The 18,383-nt window shown below is 44.3% G+C and overlaps 1 protein-coding gene across 2 annotated transcripts in view; it reads left to right on the top strand.

Moving 5' to 3' along the window:
- The window catches only part of ccdc88c (coiled-coil domain containing 88C), a 65,282-nt gene that overhangs the window by 2,636 nt on the left and 44,263 nt on the right, over window positions 1-18,383 (top strand). For both annotated transcript variants that reach the window (XM_072699052.1, XM_072699053.1), the window contains exons 2-3: window positions 670-770; window positions 13,488-13,596. In XM_072699052.1, the coding sequence (XP_072555153.1) occupies window positions 670-770; window positions 13,488-13,596 (210 nt within the window). The remainder of the gene's footprint in view (window positions 1-669; window positions 771-13,487; window positions 13,597-18,383) is intronic.

The following is an 18,383-nucleotide window of genomic DNA, read 5'->3' on the forward strand; positions in this document are numbered from 1 at the left end:
GCCAGATATATTAATTCTTTTACTGTGCAGTAGTACAAGGTTTGTACCTACCATTAAAGTAGGGCATGTCTGTCCATACTTCCCTCTGTTTGTGGCTGGAAAAGTCTTCTTTCTTTATTGCTCATCATACACATGGATGATAAATATATAGCATTGATGATTTGCTGGTAGGCTGTAAGAAGCAAGATGTTGTTGTTATATGACAAAGGGAAAACTTTGTTGAAACGTTTGCTCAGCTTTTTGCCAGAGAAGGGACTTGCCATTGTATCGTGCTTCTTAAATAATAAAAAAATGAATATCATGCTCATGCTGATGACTCATGTGATATTATAAATGTATCATGATAGTGAAGCAATCAAGAATTACAGCAATGTGGGTGGTATGGTGGCCTGCCTCACAAACCCCAGGGCATTGGTTCGAATTTCACCTCTGATCTGCATGTTTGCGTGTCCTCACCATGTCTTGTGGGTTTTGACACACAGCTATGTTAAATGATTGTGTGTGTGTGTGTGCGTATATATGTGAGTGAGAGAGAGAGCGAGAGAGAGAGAGAGTGATGGACCCATAGGAATGCAGTGGAAAGCGTTGTTCTCTGAAATAAATGGTTGGCCAGTCCTGAATGCAGCAGCTGTTGGCCGTAAATGAAAGCTCCACCTCTTGTGTCTTTAGGTGAAGACTTTCGGGGCACTTGGTGCTGGCTCTGAAGATAAGCTCACGATGTTCATGGACCTGGTGGATGGGGCATTTCTGCACAAGATAATGACTGACATGTAAGATACATCCTCAATATTTTATTGACTGAGAATCAAGCTCCATTTGTCTACTTAATTTGACTTTGATTTTTTTTCCTTAGATATCTACATACAACTGCGAAACTAATCTATGCTAACTGAATTGCACTGTGTTTAGTGATCGAAGTGAATTTTCTGTAATTTTTACTATTAGTAAAAATACTTTTTACTTGAAGTTACGTGTGTATCTGATATTTTGTTGGCTTCTTGAGTTTCGTGAGTTTATTAACTGCAGTATGGCACCTTTCACAAACCCAAGGCATGCTTTACAAGAAAGAGGGGAAAAGTGTCATCTTATTCCAGAGTACATCCACAGAGCCTTATTTGAAGTGTCTTTTATTTACATGCTTGTGACCTCAATCCTACCTCACTGGGTTTTATCGTTATTTAGCTGAAGGGAGGGTGTATCTCAATACACACTGTCTAGACACTTGCACAGAGATGCATGTATGTTTGCCTGTACACACAAACATGTCGCCTCATGTCTTAGCCTTGTACTTCCTTTTGATGTGAGAGTGAAGTAGCTGAGATTAGTGGTTATTCAGTGTGTGGTTTATCCTGAGGACCATGTGCCCATGATGCACGTTCCCTGTACCACTGAGCAAGTAGCTTAATTCAAAGCTAGGGGTGAAAATATGTCTGTCAGCCAAGTGTAAATCAGATAGTGCTCAGTGCCTGAAAGATCATGGGTTTGAATCTCTTGGCCACGTGCCTGAAAGATCACTGGTTTGAATCTCTTGGCCAAGTGCCTGAAAGATCATGGGTTTGAATCCCTTGGCCAAGTGCCTGAACGATCATGGGTTTGAATCCCTTGGCCAAGTGCCTGAAAGATCATGGGTTTGAATCTCTTGGCCAAGTGCCTGAAATATCATGGGTTTGAATCCCTTGTCTAAGACAGTAGCCATATCACTGTGGAGTTCTTGAGCAAGACCGTTAACCTTGACAATTCCAGGATGTTGGCTGACCCTGCTCTATAAAACCCTCTCTCACCCGTGTCTATCTATGTCTCTCACAAAGAGTGAGAGGGGTTATAGAAAAACTACCCTTTTACCCTTGAGGTTGAATAAAGTACCTATATTCTGTTCTGTTATTTGGTTCACATTGTATTCAAATATTTTAAATAATTTGTCAGTATCAATCTAGATTAACTCTGTTCATGTAATATAGTTTCACCAATACCAACTATTAACTATATATAATTTTTTGACAGACAAGCCAAAATTGGAGTCACATGACAGTCAGGATTATCTTTTACATTTGTTCACTCACTGTTTTACTGATGAATAAACTGGAAAAAATACTTTGAATTAACTGTTTTTATATTCACTTCTTTTGATTCTGGCATCCTAAAATTCAGGCATCTTAAATAAATTACTTAAATGGAATAATTTTTCCCAGCAGTCAAACCATAAAAATGAATGAATACTGTATGAAATGAAATGCTTACCTACTCAAGTCACTGTCAATATGATACCAGCTTCATTTTAGGGATTAATATAATAACATAAAATGATGGCTCCATTGTAAAATTAAATAAGTCTTCAAATGGCAATAATAAGATATCAAAGCTATATTTTCTTGTCTTGACTTTCATTAAAAAAATAAATAAAAATTATGTATTATTCAGTAGGCACTGTTGCCAATAATAGATCTACACATGCATTCTGTGCTTAACTGCTGGAATCACTTCAGCCTAAAACAGGGGTGGGCAGTCTTACCCGCAAAGGGCCGCTGTGGATGCAGCTTTTTGGGATAACCTTTACTTCGGCTACTCAAACCCAGGATTGAGGACTCTTCAGCCAATCAGTCCTCTAATTAGTGATCTAATTAGGGAGTTGCAGCAAAAACCCGTATACACAGCGGCCCTTTCTGGAAAAGACTGGCCATCCCTGTCCTAAAAGAATAGTTGACTGCAGAATATATACACTCACCTAAAGGATTATTAGGAACACCATACTAATACGGTGTTTGACCCCCTTTCGCCTTCAGAACTGCCTTAATTCTACGTGGCATTGATTTAACAAGGTGCTGAAAGCATTCTTTAGAAATGTTAGGCCATATTGATAGGATAGCATCTTGCAGTTGATGGAGATTTGTGGGATGCACATCCAGGGCACAAAGCTCCCGTTCCACCACATCCCAAAGATGCTCTATTGGGTTGAGATCTGGTGCCTGTGGGGGCCATTGTAGTACAGTGAACTCATTGTCATGTTCAAGAAACCAATTTGAAATGATTCGAGCTTTGTGACATGGTGCATTATCCTGCTGGAAGTAGCCATCAGAGGATGGGTACATGGTGGTCATAAAGGGATGGACATGGTCAGAAACAATGCTCAGGTAGGCCATGGCATTTAAACGATGCCCAATTGGCACTAAGGGGCCTAAAGTGTGCCAAGAAAACATCCCCCACACCATTACACCACCACCACCAGCCTGCACAGTGGTAACAAGGCATGATGGATCCATGTTCTCATTCTGTTTACGCCAAATTCTGACTCTACCATTTGAATGTCTCAACAGAAATCGAGACTCATCAGACCAGGCAACATTTTTCCAGTCTTCAACTGTCCAATTTTGGTGAGCTCGTGCAAATTGTAGCCTCTTTTTCCTATTTGTAGTGGAGATGAGTGGTACCCGGTGGGGTCTTCTGCTGTTGTAGCCCATCCGCCTCAAGGTTGTGCATGTTGTGGCTTCACAAATGCTTTGCTGCATACCTCGGTTGTAACGAGTGGTTATTTCAGTCAAAGTTGCTCTTCTATCAGCTTGAATCAGTCGGCCCATTCTCCTCTGACCTCTAGCATCAACAAGGCATTTTCGCCCACAGGACTGCCGCATACTGGATGTTTTTCCCTTTGCACACCATTCTTTGTAAACCCTAGAAATGGTTGTGCGTGAAAATCCCAGTAACTGAGCAGATTGTGAAATACTCAGACCGGCCCGTCTGGCACCAACAACCATGCCACGCTCAAAATTGCTTAAATCACCTTTCTTTCCCATTCTGATATTCAGTTTGGAGTTCAGGAGATTGTCTTGACCAGGACCACACCCCTAAATGCATTGAAGCAACTGCCATGTGATTGGTTGATTAGATAATTGCATTAATGAGAAATTGAACAGGTGTTCCTAATAATCCTTTAGGTGAGTGTATGTATGTATGTATTATTTATTCTATATATAAAGTATCCTTAGCACTCTGCTTCTTAAAAAAAAAATAAAAATTAATCCTCGTGTCTCAGTTACAGAAGTTTTCCAACATAGTGATATTTTTTTGTTCTGTCTCATTATGGTCTGCAGAGATTTAAATGTAAGTTTAACAATCTCCTACATTCTATATTGGGAATCAACATGTCAGTACGTATAGATTCTCTATTGAATTTTGGCTTATGTATTAGACTTAAGAGATCAAAATAAATCAGACTGATTGAATCAATGCTACTGATGCTAGAATCACCTGAAAGAGAATTCCGCCGAATACACAGAATTTGACCTTCCCAGGGTTGACATGTTGTGTGTTCAGAGATGCCCTGTTACTGTTTTAATGAGCTGTTGTTTTAGCACTTGTGGCCTTCCCATTAGCTTTAACGAGTCTTCTGACCTCTCTCGTTAACAAGGTGTTTTTGCCCACAAAAATGCCGTTAAATGGATTTTTTTGTCTCGTCACACCATTCTCTGTTAACTCTAGCCACTGTCTGAGATGCTGGTACCATCGTGTCTGCTGCTGACAATCCGACAACATTCAAAATTGCCTAGATCAGGCGTCTTAGCTGTTTTAATGCTTAGCCAAACTGTAACTGAATCTCTTGACCCCGTCTGCATGCTGCATGTATTCAGTTACACCTACATGATTCACATTTTGGAGGATGAGGCTGTTTTTGTTAAGGAGGAGGTAACACCTAACTGGCTGCTGAGTGTTATGGAGGTAACACCTAACTGGCTGCTGAGTGTTATGGAGGTAACACCTAACTGGCTGCTGAGTGTTATGGAGGTAACAGCTAACTGGCTGCTGAGTGTGATGGAGGTAACACCTAACTGGCTGAGTGTTATGGAGGTAACAGCTAACTGGCTGCTGAGTGTTATGGAGGTAACAGCTAACTGGCTGCTGAGTGTTATGGAGGTAACACCTAACTGGCTGAGTGTTATGGAGGTAACAGCTAACTGGCTGCTGAGTGTGATGGAGGTAACACCTAACTGGCTGAGTGTGATGGAGGTGACACCTAACTGGCTGAGTGTTATGGAGGTAACACCTAACTGGCTGAGTGTTATGGAGGTAACACCTAACTGGCTGCTGAGTGTTATGGAGGTAACACCTAACTGGCTGAGTGTTATGGAGGTAACAGCTAACTGGCTGCTGAGTGTTATGGAGGTAACACCTAACTGGCTGCTGAGTGTGATGGAGGTAACACCTAACTGGCTGAGTGTGATGGAGGTAACACCTAACTGGCTGAGTGTTATGGAGGTAACAGCTAACTGGCTGCTGAGTGTTATGGAGGTAACACCTAACTGGCTGAGTGTTATGGAGGTAACAGCTAACTGGCTGCTGAGTGTTATGGAGGTAACACCTAACTGGCTGCTGAGTGTTATGGAGGTAACAGCTAACTGGCTGCTGAGTGTTATGGAGGTAACACCTAACTGGCTGCTGAGTGTTATGGAGGTAACACCTAACTGGCTGCTGAGTGTTATGGAGGTAACACCTAACTGGCTGCTGAGTGTTATGGAGGTAACAGCTAACTGGCTGCTGAGTGTTATGGAGGTAACAGCTAACTGGCTGCTGAGTGTTATGGAGGTAACACCTAACTGGCTGCTGAGTGTTATGGAGGTAACACCTAACTGGCTGCTGAGTGTTATGGAGGTAACAGCTAACTGGCTGCTGAGTGTTATGGAGGTAACACCTAACTGGCTGCTGAGTGTTATGGAGGTAACAGCTAACTGGCTGCTGAGTGTTATGGAGGTAACAGCTAACTGGCTGCTGAGTGTTATGGAGGTAACACCTAACTGGCTGCTGAGTGTTATGGAGGTAACACCTAACTGGCTGCTGAGTGTTATGGAGGTAACAGCTAACTGGCTGCTGAGTGTTATGGAGGTAACACCTAACTGGCTGCTGAGTGTTATGGAGGTAACACCTAACTGGCTGCTGAGTGTTATGGAGGTAACACCTAACTGGCTGCTGAGTGTTATGGAGGTAACACCTAACTGGCTGCTGAGTGTTATGGAGGTAACACCTAACTGGCTGCTGAGTGTTATGGAGGTAACACCTAACTGGCTGCTGAGTGTTATGGAGGTAACACCTAACTGGCTGCTGAGTGTTATGGAGGTAACACCTAACTGGCTGCTGAGTGTTATGGAGGTAACAGCTAACTGGCTGCTGAGTGTGATGGAGGTGACACCTAACTGGCTGAGTGTTATGGAGGTAACAGCTAACTGGCTGCTGAGTGTTATGGAGGTAACAGCTAACTGGCTGCTGAGTGTTATGGAGGTAACACCTAACTGGCTGAGTGTTATGGAGGTAACAGCTAACTGGCTGCTGAGTGTGATGGAGGTGACACCTAACTGGCTGAGTGTTATGGAGGTAACACCTAACTGGCTGAGTGTTATGGAGGTAACACCTAACTGGCTGCTGAGTGTTATGGAGGTAACACCTAACTGGCTGAGTGTTATGGAGGTAACAGCTAACTGGCTGCTGAGTGTTATGGAGGTAACACCTAACTGGCTGCTGAGTGTGATGGAGGTAACACCTAACTGGCTGAGTGTGATGGAGGTAACACCTAACTGGCTGAGTGTTATGGAGGTAACAGCTAACTGGCTGCTGAGTGTTATGGAGGTAACACCTAACTGGCTGCTGAGTGTGATGGAGGTAACACCTAACTGGCTGAGTGTGATGGAGGTAACACCTAACTGGCTGAGTGTTATGGAGGTAACAGCTAACTGGCTGCTGAGTGTTATGGAGGTAACAGCTAACTGGCTGCTGAGTGTTATGGAGGTAACACCTAACTGGCTGAGTGTGATGGAGGTAACAGCTAACTGGCTGCTGAGTGTTATGGAGGTAACACCTAACTGGCTGAGTGTGATGGAGGTAACAGCTAACTGGCTGCTGAGTGTTATGGAGGTAACACCTAACTGGCTGAGTGTGATGGAGGTAACAGCTAACTGGCTGCTGAGTGTTATGGAGGTAACACCTAACTGGCTGCTGAGTGTTATGGAGGTAACACCTAACTGGCTGCTGAGTGTTATGGAGGTAACAGCTAACTGGCTGCTGAGTGTTATGGAGGTAACACCTAACTGGCTGCTGAGTGTTATGGAGGTAACAGCTAACTGGCTGCTGAGTGTTATGGAGGTAACACCTAACTGGCTGAGTGTGATGGAGGTAACAGCTAACTGGCTGCTGAGTGTTATGGAGGTAACACCTAACTGGCTGAGTGTGATGGAGGTAACAGCTAACTGGCTGCTGAGTGTTATGGAGGTAACACCTAACTGGCTGCTGAGTGTTATGGAGGTAACACCTAACTGGCTGCTGAGTGTTATGGAGGTAACACCTAACTGGCTGAGTGTTATGGAGGTAACAGCTAACTGGCTGCTGAGTGTTATGGAGGTAACAGCTAACTGGCTGCTGAGTGTTATGGAGGTAACAGCTAACTGGCTGCTGAGTGTTATGGAGGTAACACCTAACTGGCTGAGTGTGATGGAGGTAACAGCTAACTGGCTGCTGAGTGTTATGGAGGTAACACCTAACTGGCTGAGTGTGATGGAGGTAACAGCTAACTGGCTGCTGAGTGTTATGGAGGTAACACCTAACTGGCTGAGTGTGATGGAGGTAACAGCTAACTGGCTGCTGAGTGTTATGGAGGTAACACCTAACTGGCTGCTGAGTGTTATGGAGGTAACAGCTAACTGGCTGCTGAGTGTTATGGAGGTAACACCTAACTGGCTGCTGAGTGTAATGGAGGTAACACCTAACTGGCTGAGTGTGATGGAGGTAACAGCTAACTGGCTGCTGAGTGTTATGGAGGTAACACCTAACTGGCTGCTGAGTGTTATGGAGGTAACAGCTAACTGGCTGCTGAGTGTTATGGAGGTAACAGCTAACTGGCTGCTGAGTGTTATGGAGGTAACACCTAACTGGCTGCTGAGTGTTATGGAGGTAACAGCTAACTGGCTGCTGAGTGTTATGGAGGTAACACCTAACTGGCTGCTGAGTGTAATGGAGGTAACACCTAACTGGCTGAGTGTGATGGAGGTAACAGCTAACTGGCTGCTGAGTGTTATGGAGGTAACACCTAACTGGCTGCTGAGTGTTATGGAGGTAACAGCTAACTGGCTGCTGAGTGTGATGGAGGTAACAGCTAACTGGCTGCTGAGTGTTATGGAGGTAACAGCTAACTGGCTGCTGAGTGTTATGGAGGTAACAGCTAACTGGCTGCTGAGTGTTATGGAGGTAACAGCTAACTGGCTGCTGAGTGTTATGGAGGTAACAGCTAACTGGCTGCTGAGTGTTATGGAGGTAACAGCTAACTGGCTGCTGAGTGTGATGGAGGTAACAGCTAACTGGCTGAGTGTTATGGAGGTAACAGCTAACTGGCTGCTGAGTGTTATGGAGGTAACAGCTAACTGGCTGCTGAGTGTTATGGAGGTAACAGCTAACTGGCTGCTGAGTGTTATGGAGGTAACAGCTAACTGGCTGCTGAGTGTTATGGAGGTAACAGCTAACTGGCTGCTGAGTGTTATGGAGGTAACAGCTAACTGGCTGCTGAGTGTTATGGAGGTAACAGCTAACTGGCTGCTGAGTGTTATGGAGGTAACACCTAACTGGCTGCTGAGTGTTATGGAGGTAACAGCTAACTGGCTGCTGAGTGTTATGGAGGTAACAGCTAACTGGCTGCTGAGTGTTATGGAGGTAACAGCTAACTGGCTGCTGAGTGTTATGGAGGTAACAGCTAACTGGCTGCTGAGTGTTATGGAGGTAACAGCTAACTGGCTGCTGAGTGTTATGGAGGTAACAGCTAACTGGCTGCTGAGTGTTATGGAGGTAACAGCTAACTGGCTGCTGAGTGTTATGGAGGTAACACCTAACTGGCTGCTGAGTGTTATGGAGGTAACAGCTAACTGGCTGCTGAGTGTTATGGAGGTAACAGCTAACTGGCTGCTGAGTGTTATGGAGGTAACACCTAACTGGCTGCTGAGTGTTATGGAGGTAACACCTAACTGGCTGCTGAGTGTTATGGAGGTAACACCTAACTGGCTGCTGAGTGTTATGGAGGTAACAGCTAACTGGCTGCTGAGTGTTATGGAGGTAACAGCTAACTGGCTGCTGAGTGTTATGGAGGTAACACCTAACTGGCTGCTGAGTGTTATGGAGGTAACAGCTAACTGGCTGCTGAGTGTTATGGAGGTAACAGCTAACTGGCTGCTGAGTGTTATGGAGGTAACAGCTAACTGGCTGCTGAGTGTTATGGAGGTAACACCTAACTGGCTGCTGAGTGTTATGGAGGTAACAGCTAACTGGCTGCTGAGTGTTATGGAGGTAACACCTAACTGGCTGCTGAGTGTTATGGAGGTAACACCTAACTGGCTGCTGAGTGTTATGGAGGTAACACCTAACTGGCTGCTGAGTGTTATGGAGGTAACACCTAACTGGCTGCTGAGTGTTATGGAGGTAACACCTAACTGGCTGCTGAGTGTTATGGAGGTAACACCTAACTGGCTGCTGAGTGTTATGGAGGTAACAGCTAACTGGCTGCTGAGTGTTATGGAGGTAACAGCTAACTGGCTGCTGAGTGTTATGGAGGTAACAGCTAACTGGCTGCTGAGTGTTATGGAGGTAACACCTAACTGGCTGCTGAGTGTTATGGAGGTAACAGCTAACTGGCTGCTGAGTGTTATGGAGGTAACAGCTAACTGGCTGCTGAGTGTGATGGAGGTAACACCTAACTGGCTGAGTGTGATGGAGGTAACACCTAACTGGCTGCTGAGTGTTATGGAGGTAACAGCTAACTGGCTGAGTGTTATGGAGGTAACACCTAACTGGCTGAGTGTTATGGAGGTAACAGCTAACTGGCTGAGTGTTATGGAGGTAACACCTAACTGGCTGAGTGTTATGGAGGTAACAGCTAACTGGCTGCTGAGTGTTATGGAGGTAACACCTAACTGGCTGCTGAGTGTTATGGAGGTAACAGCTAACTGGCTGCTGAGTGTTATGGAGGTAACACCTAACTGGCTGCTGAGTGTTATGGAGGTAACACCTAACTGGCTGCTGAGTGTTATGGAGGTAACACCTAACTGGCTGAGTGTTATGGAGGTAACAGCTAACTGGCTGCTGAGTGTTATGGAGGTAACAGCTAACTGGCTGCTGAGTGTTATGGAGGTAACACCTAACTGGCTGCTGAGTGTTATGGAGGTAACACCTAACTGGCTGCTGAGTGTTATGGAGGTAACACCTAACTGGCTGCTGAGTGTTATGGAGGTAACACCTAACTGGCTGCTGAGTGTTATGGAGGTAACAGCTAACTGGCTGCTGAGTGTTATGGAGGTAACAGCTAACTGGCTGCTGAGTGTTATGGAGGTAACAGCTAACTGGCTGCTGAGTGTTATGGAGGTAACACCTAACTGGCTGCTGAGTGTTATGGAGGTAACAGCTAACTGGCTGCTGAGTGTTATGGAGGTAACAGCTAACTGGCTGCTGAGTGTGATGGAGGTAACACCTAACTGGCTGAGTGTGATGGAGGTAACACCTAACTGGCTGCTGAGTGTTATGGAGGTAACAGCTAACTGGCTGAGTGTTATGGAGGTAACACCTAACTGGCTGAGTGTTATGGAGGTAACAGCTAACTGGCTGAGTGTTATGGAGGTAACACCTAACTGGCTGAGTGTTATGGAGGTAACAGCTAACTGGCTGCTGAGTGTTATGGAGGTAACACCTAACTGGCTGCTGAGTGTTATGGAGGTAACAGCTAACTGGCTGCTGAGTGTTATGGAGGTAACAGCTAACTGGCTGCTGAGTGTTATGGAGGTAACAGCTAACTGGCTGCTGAGTGTTATGGAGGTAACAGCTAACTGGCTGCTGAGTGTTATGGAGGTAACACCTAACTGGCTGCTGAGTGTGATGGAGGTAACACCTAACTGGCTGCTGAGTGTTATGGAGGTAACACCTAACTGGCTGCTGAGTGTTATGGAGGTAACACCTAACTGGCTGAGTGTTATGGAGGTAACAGCTAACTGGCTGCTGAGTGTTATGGAGGTAACAGCTAACTGGCTGCTGAGTGTTATGGAGGTAACAGCTAACTGGCTGAGTGTTATGGAGGTAACAGCTAACTGGCTGCTGAGTGTTATGGAGGTAACAGCTAACTGGCTGCTGAGTGTTATGGAGGTAACAGCTAACTGGCTGAGTGTTGTTCCTTCCTTTTGTCATATTTATTAGCTTATGCTTTCGATCTATAAATAATTGGTCACTTTTGATCTAAGCGAAGTAATCTTCTTCTGTATCCTATTTATTTGCTGCCAAATTACTTGTGACACTGACACTCCTGCAGCCCAAGATCCAGTTCAGATAGACTGGTGACTTTAATGTGAAGCCATGGAATGAAATGCAAAGTATCCTTTACCTCACATTACGTGATTCCCAGAGCTATTAGGATAAGAAGTTTTTGGAAAAAGGATGGAGAGAAATTAACCAGGAATTAGGAAGTTTACATCCGCATGTATCCAAGGCGGAAAAAAAAATACATACTGGGCGTGATGCATGTGTGTACTAGTTATGACATGATGGGAGATTTGTATTTTTATACAACATGATAAAAACAATAAATCATGCCTCAGGAATTGGTATGTGCCATGAACTACTCTATTGGACAGACATTGTTTTCAGTTTACTGGTGATGAACTTAAGCCCACCTGTACTTACAAACTATTAGCCATGTCACCGTTTTCTACACAGCTGTCATAGCTTAACACACATCCGTGAGTGATGGTTTCAAGAGACTCCAGCTGAATTAAAATGATGGTCTTTCCTCTCAGTGGGGTGCAGTTTTGTGTTCCACATCCTTATTCTGCATTGTTGGTTCAGACCCTAGTCCCTCACTCTTTTCTCTCCCTCACTCTTTTCTCTCCCTCCATCGCTCTCCGTGCTCCTTCCAGCTGTGCTAATAGCCTGCACCACTCACCCCCCACACCGCTGCTTTTTCAGCGTTATCCTCTAGCCCATTTTCCCTTGGCTGCTTCCGAACAATCGCTAGCCTCCTTTCTCCCTTTAACAAGCTCCGCGGCCACCTTTACCAAACAAAGGTAGTGTGAGTTGGAAGCGGGAAGAAGGCGCCCTCCTGAAAATAATGAATGTAAGCTCTGGATAAGCTTTTCAGGCCTTGAGGGCTGCAGGTTGCAGCCCCGTTAGCTTGTTCTTGTGTGTTTTTTACATGCTTTCGGATGCTGTAATTCCTGCGACTGTGATGCATCAGTTACACCAGCTGCAGCAGCATTGAGGCCTGACTGGAAACGTGTCCCTGTGGGTATGTTTCTTAGGCAGTTAGGACTGAGGAGGCTTTCTGTGTGGAACTCGAGGCTTTTGGTGATAGATGTGTGAGGATGTTCTGTTTTCCCCCATTGGTGAGGCTGCCCACTGTCTGTACGTTCTCAGTCCACTGTCTGTCCACATGAGTAGAGTTAGGGTATTTCCAACCCTCTCGATTCATTACCTACTTAATCCCCTCTGTATGGGAGTCCATGGTGCTTTTAGTCCCAACCTGAGAAAAAGAACAGGGAGAAACAGAAGATGAAACTGAGGGCAATACGGTCCGCTGGTGGATGGAGAATTTCTAAAGATGTTAAGCATGCAGAGAGAAGGTTTGGCCCCTGAGCTGTGTGGTAACTAAGGGCTTTTTCACCAGCACACAGAAGGCTGAGCCAAACTGGCAGGATTTGCATGCAGTCACCACAAAACTAATGTAAATGAGGAGGGACCGTCCATTTTAGTCCAAACCCCGTAATCTCCCCCACAGAAAATCCACTGTAAACACTTCCCTATCTATGCATGTTTTTATCTGCAGGATATAAATGTTTGAGTTCAGGAGAAACAAATGTTTTCCCTCCCTTCTTGTGACTTTTACCAGTTCAATTAATCTGTTTGAACCATACGCAGCAAATAGCCTACTTAGTGTTTCATTACATGCTGCCGTCTTGCTGTACCAAAATTTTGTCGCACGATTGATTTTTGAACGTCTTGCGTGCTGTTTTCTCACAAAGGGAGTAAGTCGTCTTGCTGTGAATCAGAAAGGGAAGGCAGGTCTCCGCATCACCTTGTCGTTTTTTGACTTGTGAAGGTGCCAAGATGTAATTAGGTTTCTGAGGAGAAACGTTAGCACATCTGGTAAAAACAGAAGAACAACGTATGGTGTTGTCTCAGACCTCTAAGGTCATGGGTTTGAATATGGTCCAAACTCTGGGTGTATTTCTATGTATATATTTCTATATCTATAATGTCTCATTACTTGTTGTACTCTGTCTTATACGCTGTGCTTATTGGAATAGGCCTAGCATCATCATGATTGTAACTGGATTAGAATTTATAAAAATGGATGGAAGGTGGCTTTGCCTACAATTTCCTGTTTTATTGATAGCGGGTACTGAGTGTGAATAAATGTCTTTTTGCAGCGTTGTAACCACTTACGCAAAAGCGTTTCTGTACGTTGAAAATATTTTGGTTTCATTTTCCAGTGATCCAAGTCCCACATATCAGCGGACGATCAAGAATGTCAACACCGATGTCAACCTTCGTATACAGAACCTGAACATTTTGATCAGACACATCAAAAGCTACTATCAGGTGAGCTGGTCTGCACACCTGCCCTCTTCCCGACTTGGGGAAGTTTGCCTGCTCTGACAGGTGGGTTTAAAAATGTGTTTCTTTTGCCATGCATGTGTCTTTATATTTGACACTTCTCAGATTATTAGTGTCTCCTGCATTTCAGGGGTGTGTGTTTTATGGCATGAATGCTGTATTCAGATTATAGCTGTTGACTGGACTCTCAAAGTGTTCATGCTAAGAAAAGGATTAGCGGCAAATACTAAACCTGTTCCACGAATTATTATAAATAACTGGTAATTGAATTATGTTTCAAAGAAGCTTTACCTTTTACCTGTAAAATGTATATTTAAAAGTTAAATCTGGTGAGAAAATGCATGAAAAAAAGTAGATCCAAAAATTTCCAAAATTTTACTGGCTCAGATTTCCAGTGTGTCGTATGGAGTAGTAGACTCCCTAACCTTCACCAGCTGTGAATGCAGTTATTTTAGTTATTTAAGTGTAATGCAATTTCAGTACCCCAGTCTATATTACTTAAATGAGTGCAGCAGTGCTTAAATAGAATGTAAATTTGGAGAGACCAAGCCTGTCCTGGTTCAGAACTATAGTGCTCTGCTTTACCTAGAGTACCTTGTGAAGCTAACTGGCTTTTTGGCGCGAGTACGTAGTGGTTCAGGAGCACTGGGGGAATTTCCAGCTCCCTGTTGCCTCCTGTGGACAGTGCTCCTCTCATTTTACTTCCGTACTGCCGAGGACGGGATCCAGCGTTGTTTTCTCAGTGTGGTTGTTATGTCATTTTGTGGCTTTAGCTCTAAACACAGGTCACTGCTGAATAAGGAACAAATGCCACCTGTGTTAGATGTCAAAAGGCTCCTAATTTAGCCTCAACCACCTTTTTTTTTCCTTTCTCCTGCCTCTTTGTTCATGTCAAGATTATGTCTTTGATGTGGAATTTTGGTGCCCAGAAGAGGGGAAATTCCTTCAAAACCTACATTAATTTGAGAGCCACTGTAGAGCTTTACTATTTCTCGGCATTGAGATTCTGTTCATCGTGGATTATTCGTCGTCGCCCCCCCCCCCCCCATGTGGAAACGAGATCAGTGTACCGCTGTGTCACAGGACTGGGGAGGGGCTTGCTGTTGCCAGGGGTGGAGCTTGAACCCCAGCCCCCCACCCCCACTGCACTCCTCAATGGAGAGCCGGTCGCCCTCTTTGAAGTGTGAGGCGTGTCCTTACTCAGTGCCTATTTTCTCTGTTGTATTCTACTGGCAGTGAAGAGTTTGCTAATGAGTAACTGGGCTGGGCGTGTGTGAAAGTGCACTCTGGACAGGCTGCCTGTTTGAATGGAAAAAGCTTCTTATCGATAACACTGGGCAAAATGTAGACTTTATAGAAACCGAATGCAGGTGTTTAGATGTGCAAACTACTACTTCCAGTTTGACTTATACTTAGTACAGTCAAGCATGTGTTTTTGTGCATTCTACAATTTGCTAATGATCCCATGTGTTGGAGAACTGTGCAAGAAGAAATCACTTTATGTGCAGCAAAAGAAACGAATTGTTGCGATTTGAGGATTTTATAAGGTGGGGGGGCATAAAAGGAGCCTTATTTCATGCAGAAGGGCCAACTTTATCATTAGCCAATGAAATGTTTTGAACTGGTGAGTGACGGGAAGTGGGCCAATCAGCTTTCAAATGGGGCCAGTGCCCCTGTGGCCCCACCCCCATATATATCACTGGTTCTCACACATCTAAGCCTAACGCTATTGCCTCTGTGGACTCAGTGAGTGATTGTTTTCCCCAAGGTTCAGGATGCTTTTTTTTGTAGACGTCCGTTCAGTGACCGCCGGAAGCGGTCTGCGGGTGCTGTCCATTCACTCTAAATTATAAGGCCCTGTTTTTTTTTTTGTTCTCCGCCCTTCATTGCAGCTTCTCTCTCCCTCAGGGAATCCTGCCACAAGCCATCCATCCAAGCCCCCATCTCCGCTCTTCCCCTTTAACGGCATGTGGCGGTTCTGCTGTTCTTTATTTAGACCCCGGTTACCGCAAGACTCCTGAGCTTAGCGCAAACCTTCCAAGATCCCTCTTTTTTTGAGCTGGAAGATTTTGTCTGTTTCTTTTCTTTTCCTGTTGTTTAGGTATTTAGAAATGATGAGAATGCGTGATGCTTTAAGGCGCTTCTCTGGAGGTAACCGTATTCCCGATGTGTGGAAGCGGCTTTGAAAGGGCACTATCCATTGTGGATCAGGGCCCACGGCAGCCAGCTGACTATTGGTTCAATGGCCACAACATTATCAGAATTCCCATGTGGCTATGCGGAGATCGTCTGAGATCGGATATGCTACCAAAACTGTACTTTTGTCAAGTGGGTTTTATTGTCACACCACCCATATGCAGGATATACTGTAGCATCCCCCCTGGACCATGGTGCAACATGCAAACAGCATTGACAAGGCCAGAGTTTACGCAGCACTTAAAGTGCAAAACACAGGGCAGTGTGAAACACTGGAACCGGACATATAGGGTTTATATACACAGCTCAAGGTGCATGTATAGTGTAGACAAAATAGGCTTTATTTGTTTGATGTTTATCATATATTAATCGTGTTAGTGCTAAGTCTTAACAAATGCATTTTTTGCAATTCTAGTTTCAATCCCTTGTCATGGAAATAAATAAAAAAAACTATTGAATAATAAATCTCTATAGGACTAAATAAATTTGGAATGTCTTTTGTCTGTTAAACAGACTTAAATAGGCTCTATCGCATAAGCTGTGCTCTCTGTGCAACGCCAGGCCATACACGCAGTTGCCTATGAAAACTTTTGCACACAAGTTTGGACTATTCAGAGTGATTTGCCTCGGTCACCTAGTCCAGAAGGCAAAGGGAGATATGGTTTGGTGTTCAGGTCGTGTTTCTGCACGTGGAACGAGGCTGGAAGGAATGAAAAACGGCTTTGCAGAAAAAGTGACCGTTAAAGAAAAAGATGGTGCAGCTCTGGACACAATCTTTTATTGACATGCAACTTCCTGTTGAGTCAGTCATGAATATCTGCATGTGTCCAGCCAGTAACACTTTTGACTGCCAGCACAGTTCGGCCTCCCACGCGGTTCTTGATGACTGATTACTTCTAATTGATTGTTTTACAATCACACATGGCCTTTCCCTGGACAAACACGGGACAGCGACCTCCTGAATGTAAAGTAGCCGTATCTTGGCAACCGGACCCGAAGCGAAGCCATTCCCATGTCTTTTCTCTCCTAAACTTCTGAAAAGCGGTAGGTGTAAAATACGCAGTTAATCACAGAGGCGCCGTGCTGGACTGTCGTTCGCTTTTTGGTCGACGTAAGATGAGAGCCCTGTGCGGAGCAGTAATGTAAACCCCTCCCCAAACATGGATCCGTGACATCCCATTAACCTTGACATAGGAAGCAATCTAGAATGTTCTTTGACAGGTTAATACACTTAATACTTCTGCTTGATCCCCCAGAGATTCTTGGAGATGTGTGTCGGTTTCCCCTTAAATCTGGTCAGATTATCGGCTGCTGGGTTATTCCTCATGGCAGCTTCTTCCCACAGATTCATTTAGAGGCTAATGTGAAAAGTGGATGTTTGTGCCGTTCACGCTTTTTCTGTTACTGATTGTGTTATTGATCGTTTAGCTAGTGAAAAAGTAACTTTGGTTAGGGTTTCATGCATTTGTGCTTGCAGATTGTCTGCTTCTGTTGTGTTTTTTTCTGATCACCGTGTTGGCTGTGCTGTTGATTTGAATCCATCAGGGCCATCAATTTTTTTTATCATCTATTACATAAAATGCTTTTGGCCCAGTATGTGTGTGTCCCATGTCAAATCTGATTGGTCACTGGTGATGCATAAAAAAATACACCCCTTTTAACGTTCATCACCGCAATCGTCTCTTGGAGTGATGCAGTGCTTTAGCCAACCAAGATACCTTTGCAAATTTCAGCCAGAATAACAAAAAAAGCTTAATATTTTTGTGAACTGCTTTGTTGACATTTATTAAAAAATGGTTGAGAGCTGCAGTTTCCCTCATTTTGTTTTTGGCGGACTTTATCTATGAAGGTAATTTCCTTGCTTTTGTATTTTTATTGGCTAATCCAGCATTCAGTTAGGCATCACTACTGGACTCCGTTTTTCCTTAAATTAATTACGTCTTTTCATTATTCCAGACGAGCAGCTTCTCACAGGTGCCTCACTAACCCCTCTGAGATGCTGACAGAGCAGATGGCTGTCATACGCCAACCGGCTGTCTGCAACCCTTTGTCCTCTCCTCTCTCTTAATGAATTACTATTCGTCAGTCCGTCAGAAATATTGATTAAGTGAGGAATCAACAGGTGTCACAGATACGGTTTGGCTGAAAGTCCCCATCAATGGATACGGAGGACAATAGCCAGATAACTTGTCGGAGGACATTAATTTAGGGGTTAATGAATTACTTGGATACTCTGTCTGTGTTTGTGTGTGTTTGTGTGTGTGTGTGTCCAAATGTCCCAACAATGTGATAAAAAACCTGTTGTTTCGATGTTGGCGGGACCTTTTTCCAGTCCCCACAAGGGGAAATTCAATTTGATAAAAATCTGTAACTGCCGTTGAAAACTAAAAATGCCAAAAGTGTTATATTTTGTTTGTTTACTTATGGCTAAGGTTAGGGCTGGGTAGGGGTTACGGTTGCCATTGTTGGGGTTAGGGTTTTGCCCATAGAAATGAATGGAGAGTCCCCACAAAGACATGAGTACAGGTGTGTGTGTGTGTGTGTGTGTTTTTATCTGGGGAGATAAGAATGTTTTA

Source organism: Paramormyrops kingsleyae, chromosome 14 (assembly GCF_048594095.1).
Source record: "Paramormyrops kingsleyae isolate MSU_618 chromosome 14, PKINGS_0.4, whole genome shotgun sequence".
NCBI classification, from domain to species: domain Eukaryota; kingdom Metazoa; phylum Chordata; class Actinopteri; order Osteoglossiformes; family Mormyridae; genus Paramormyrops; species Paramormyrops kingsleyae.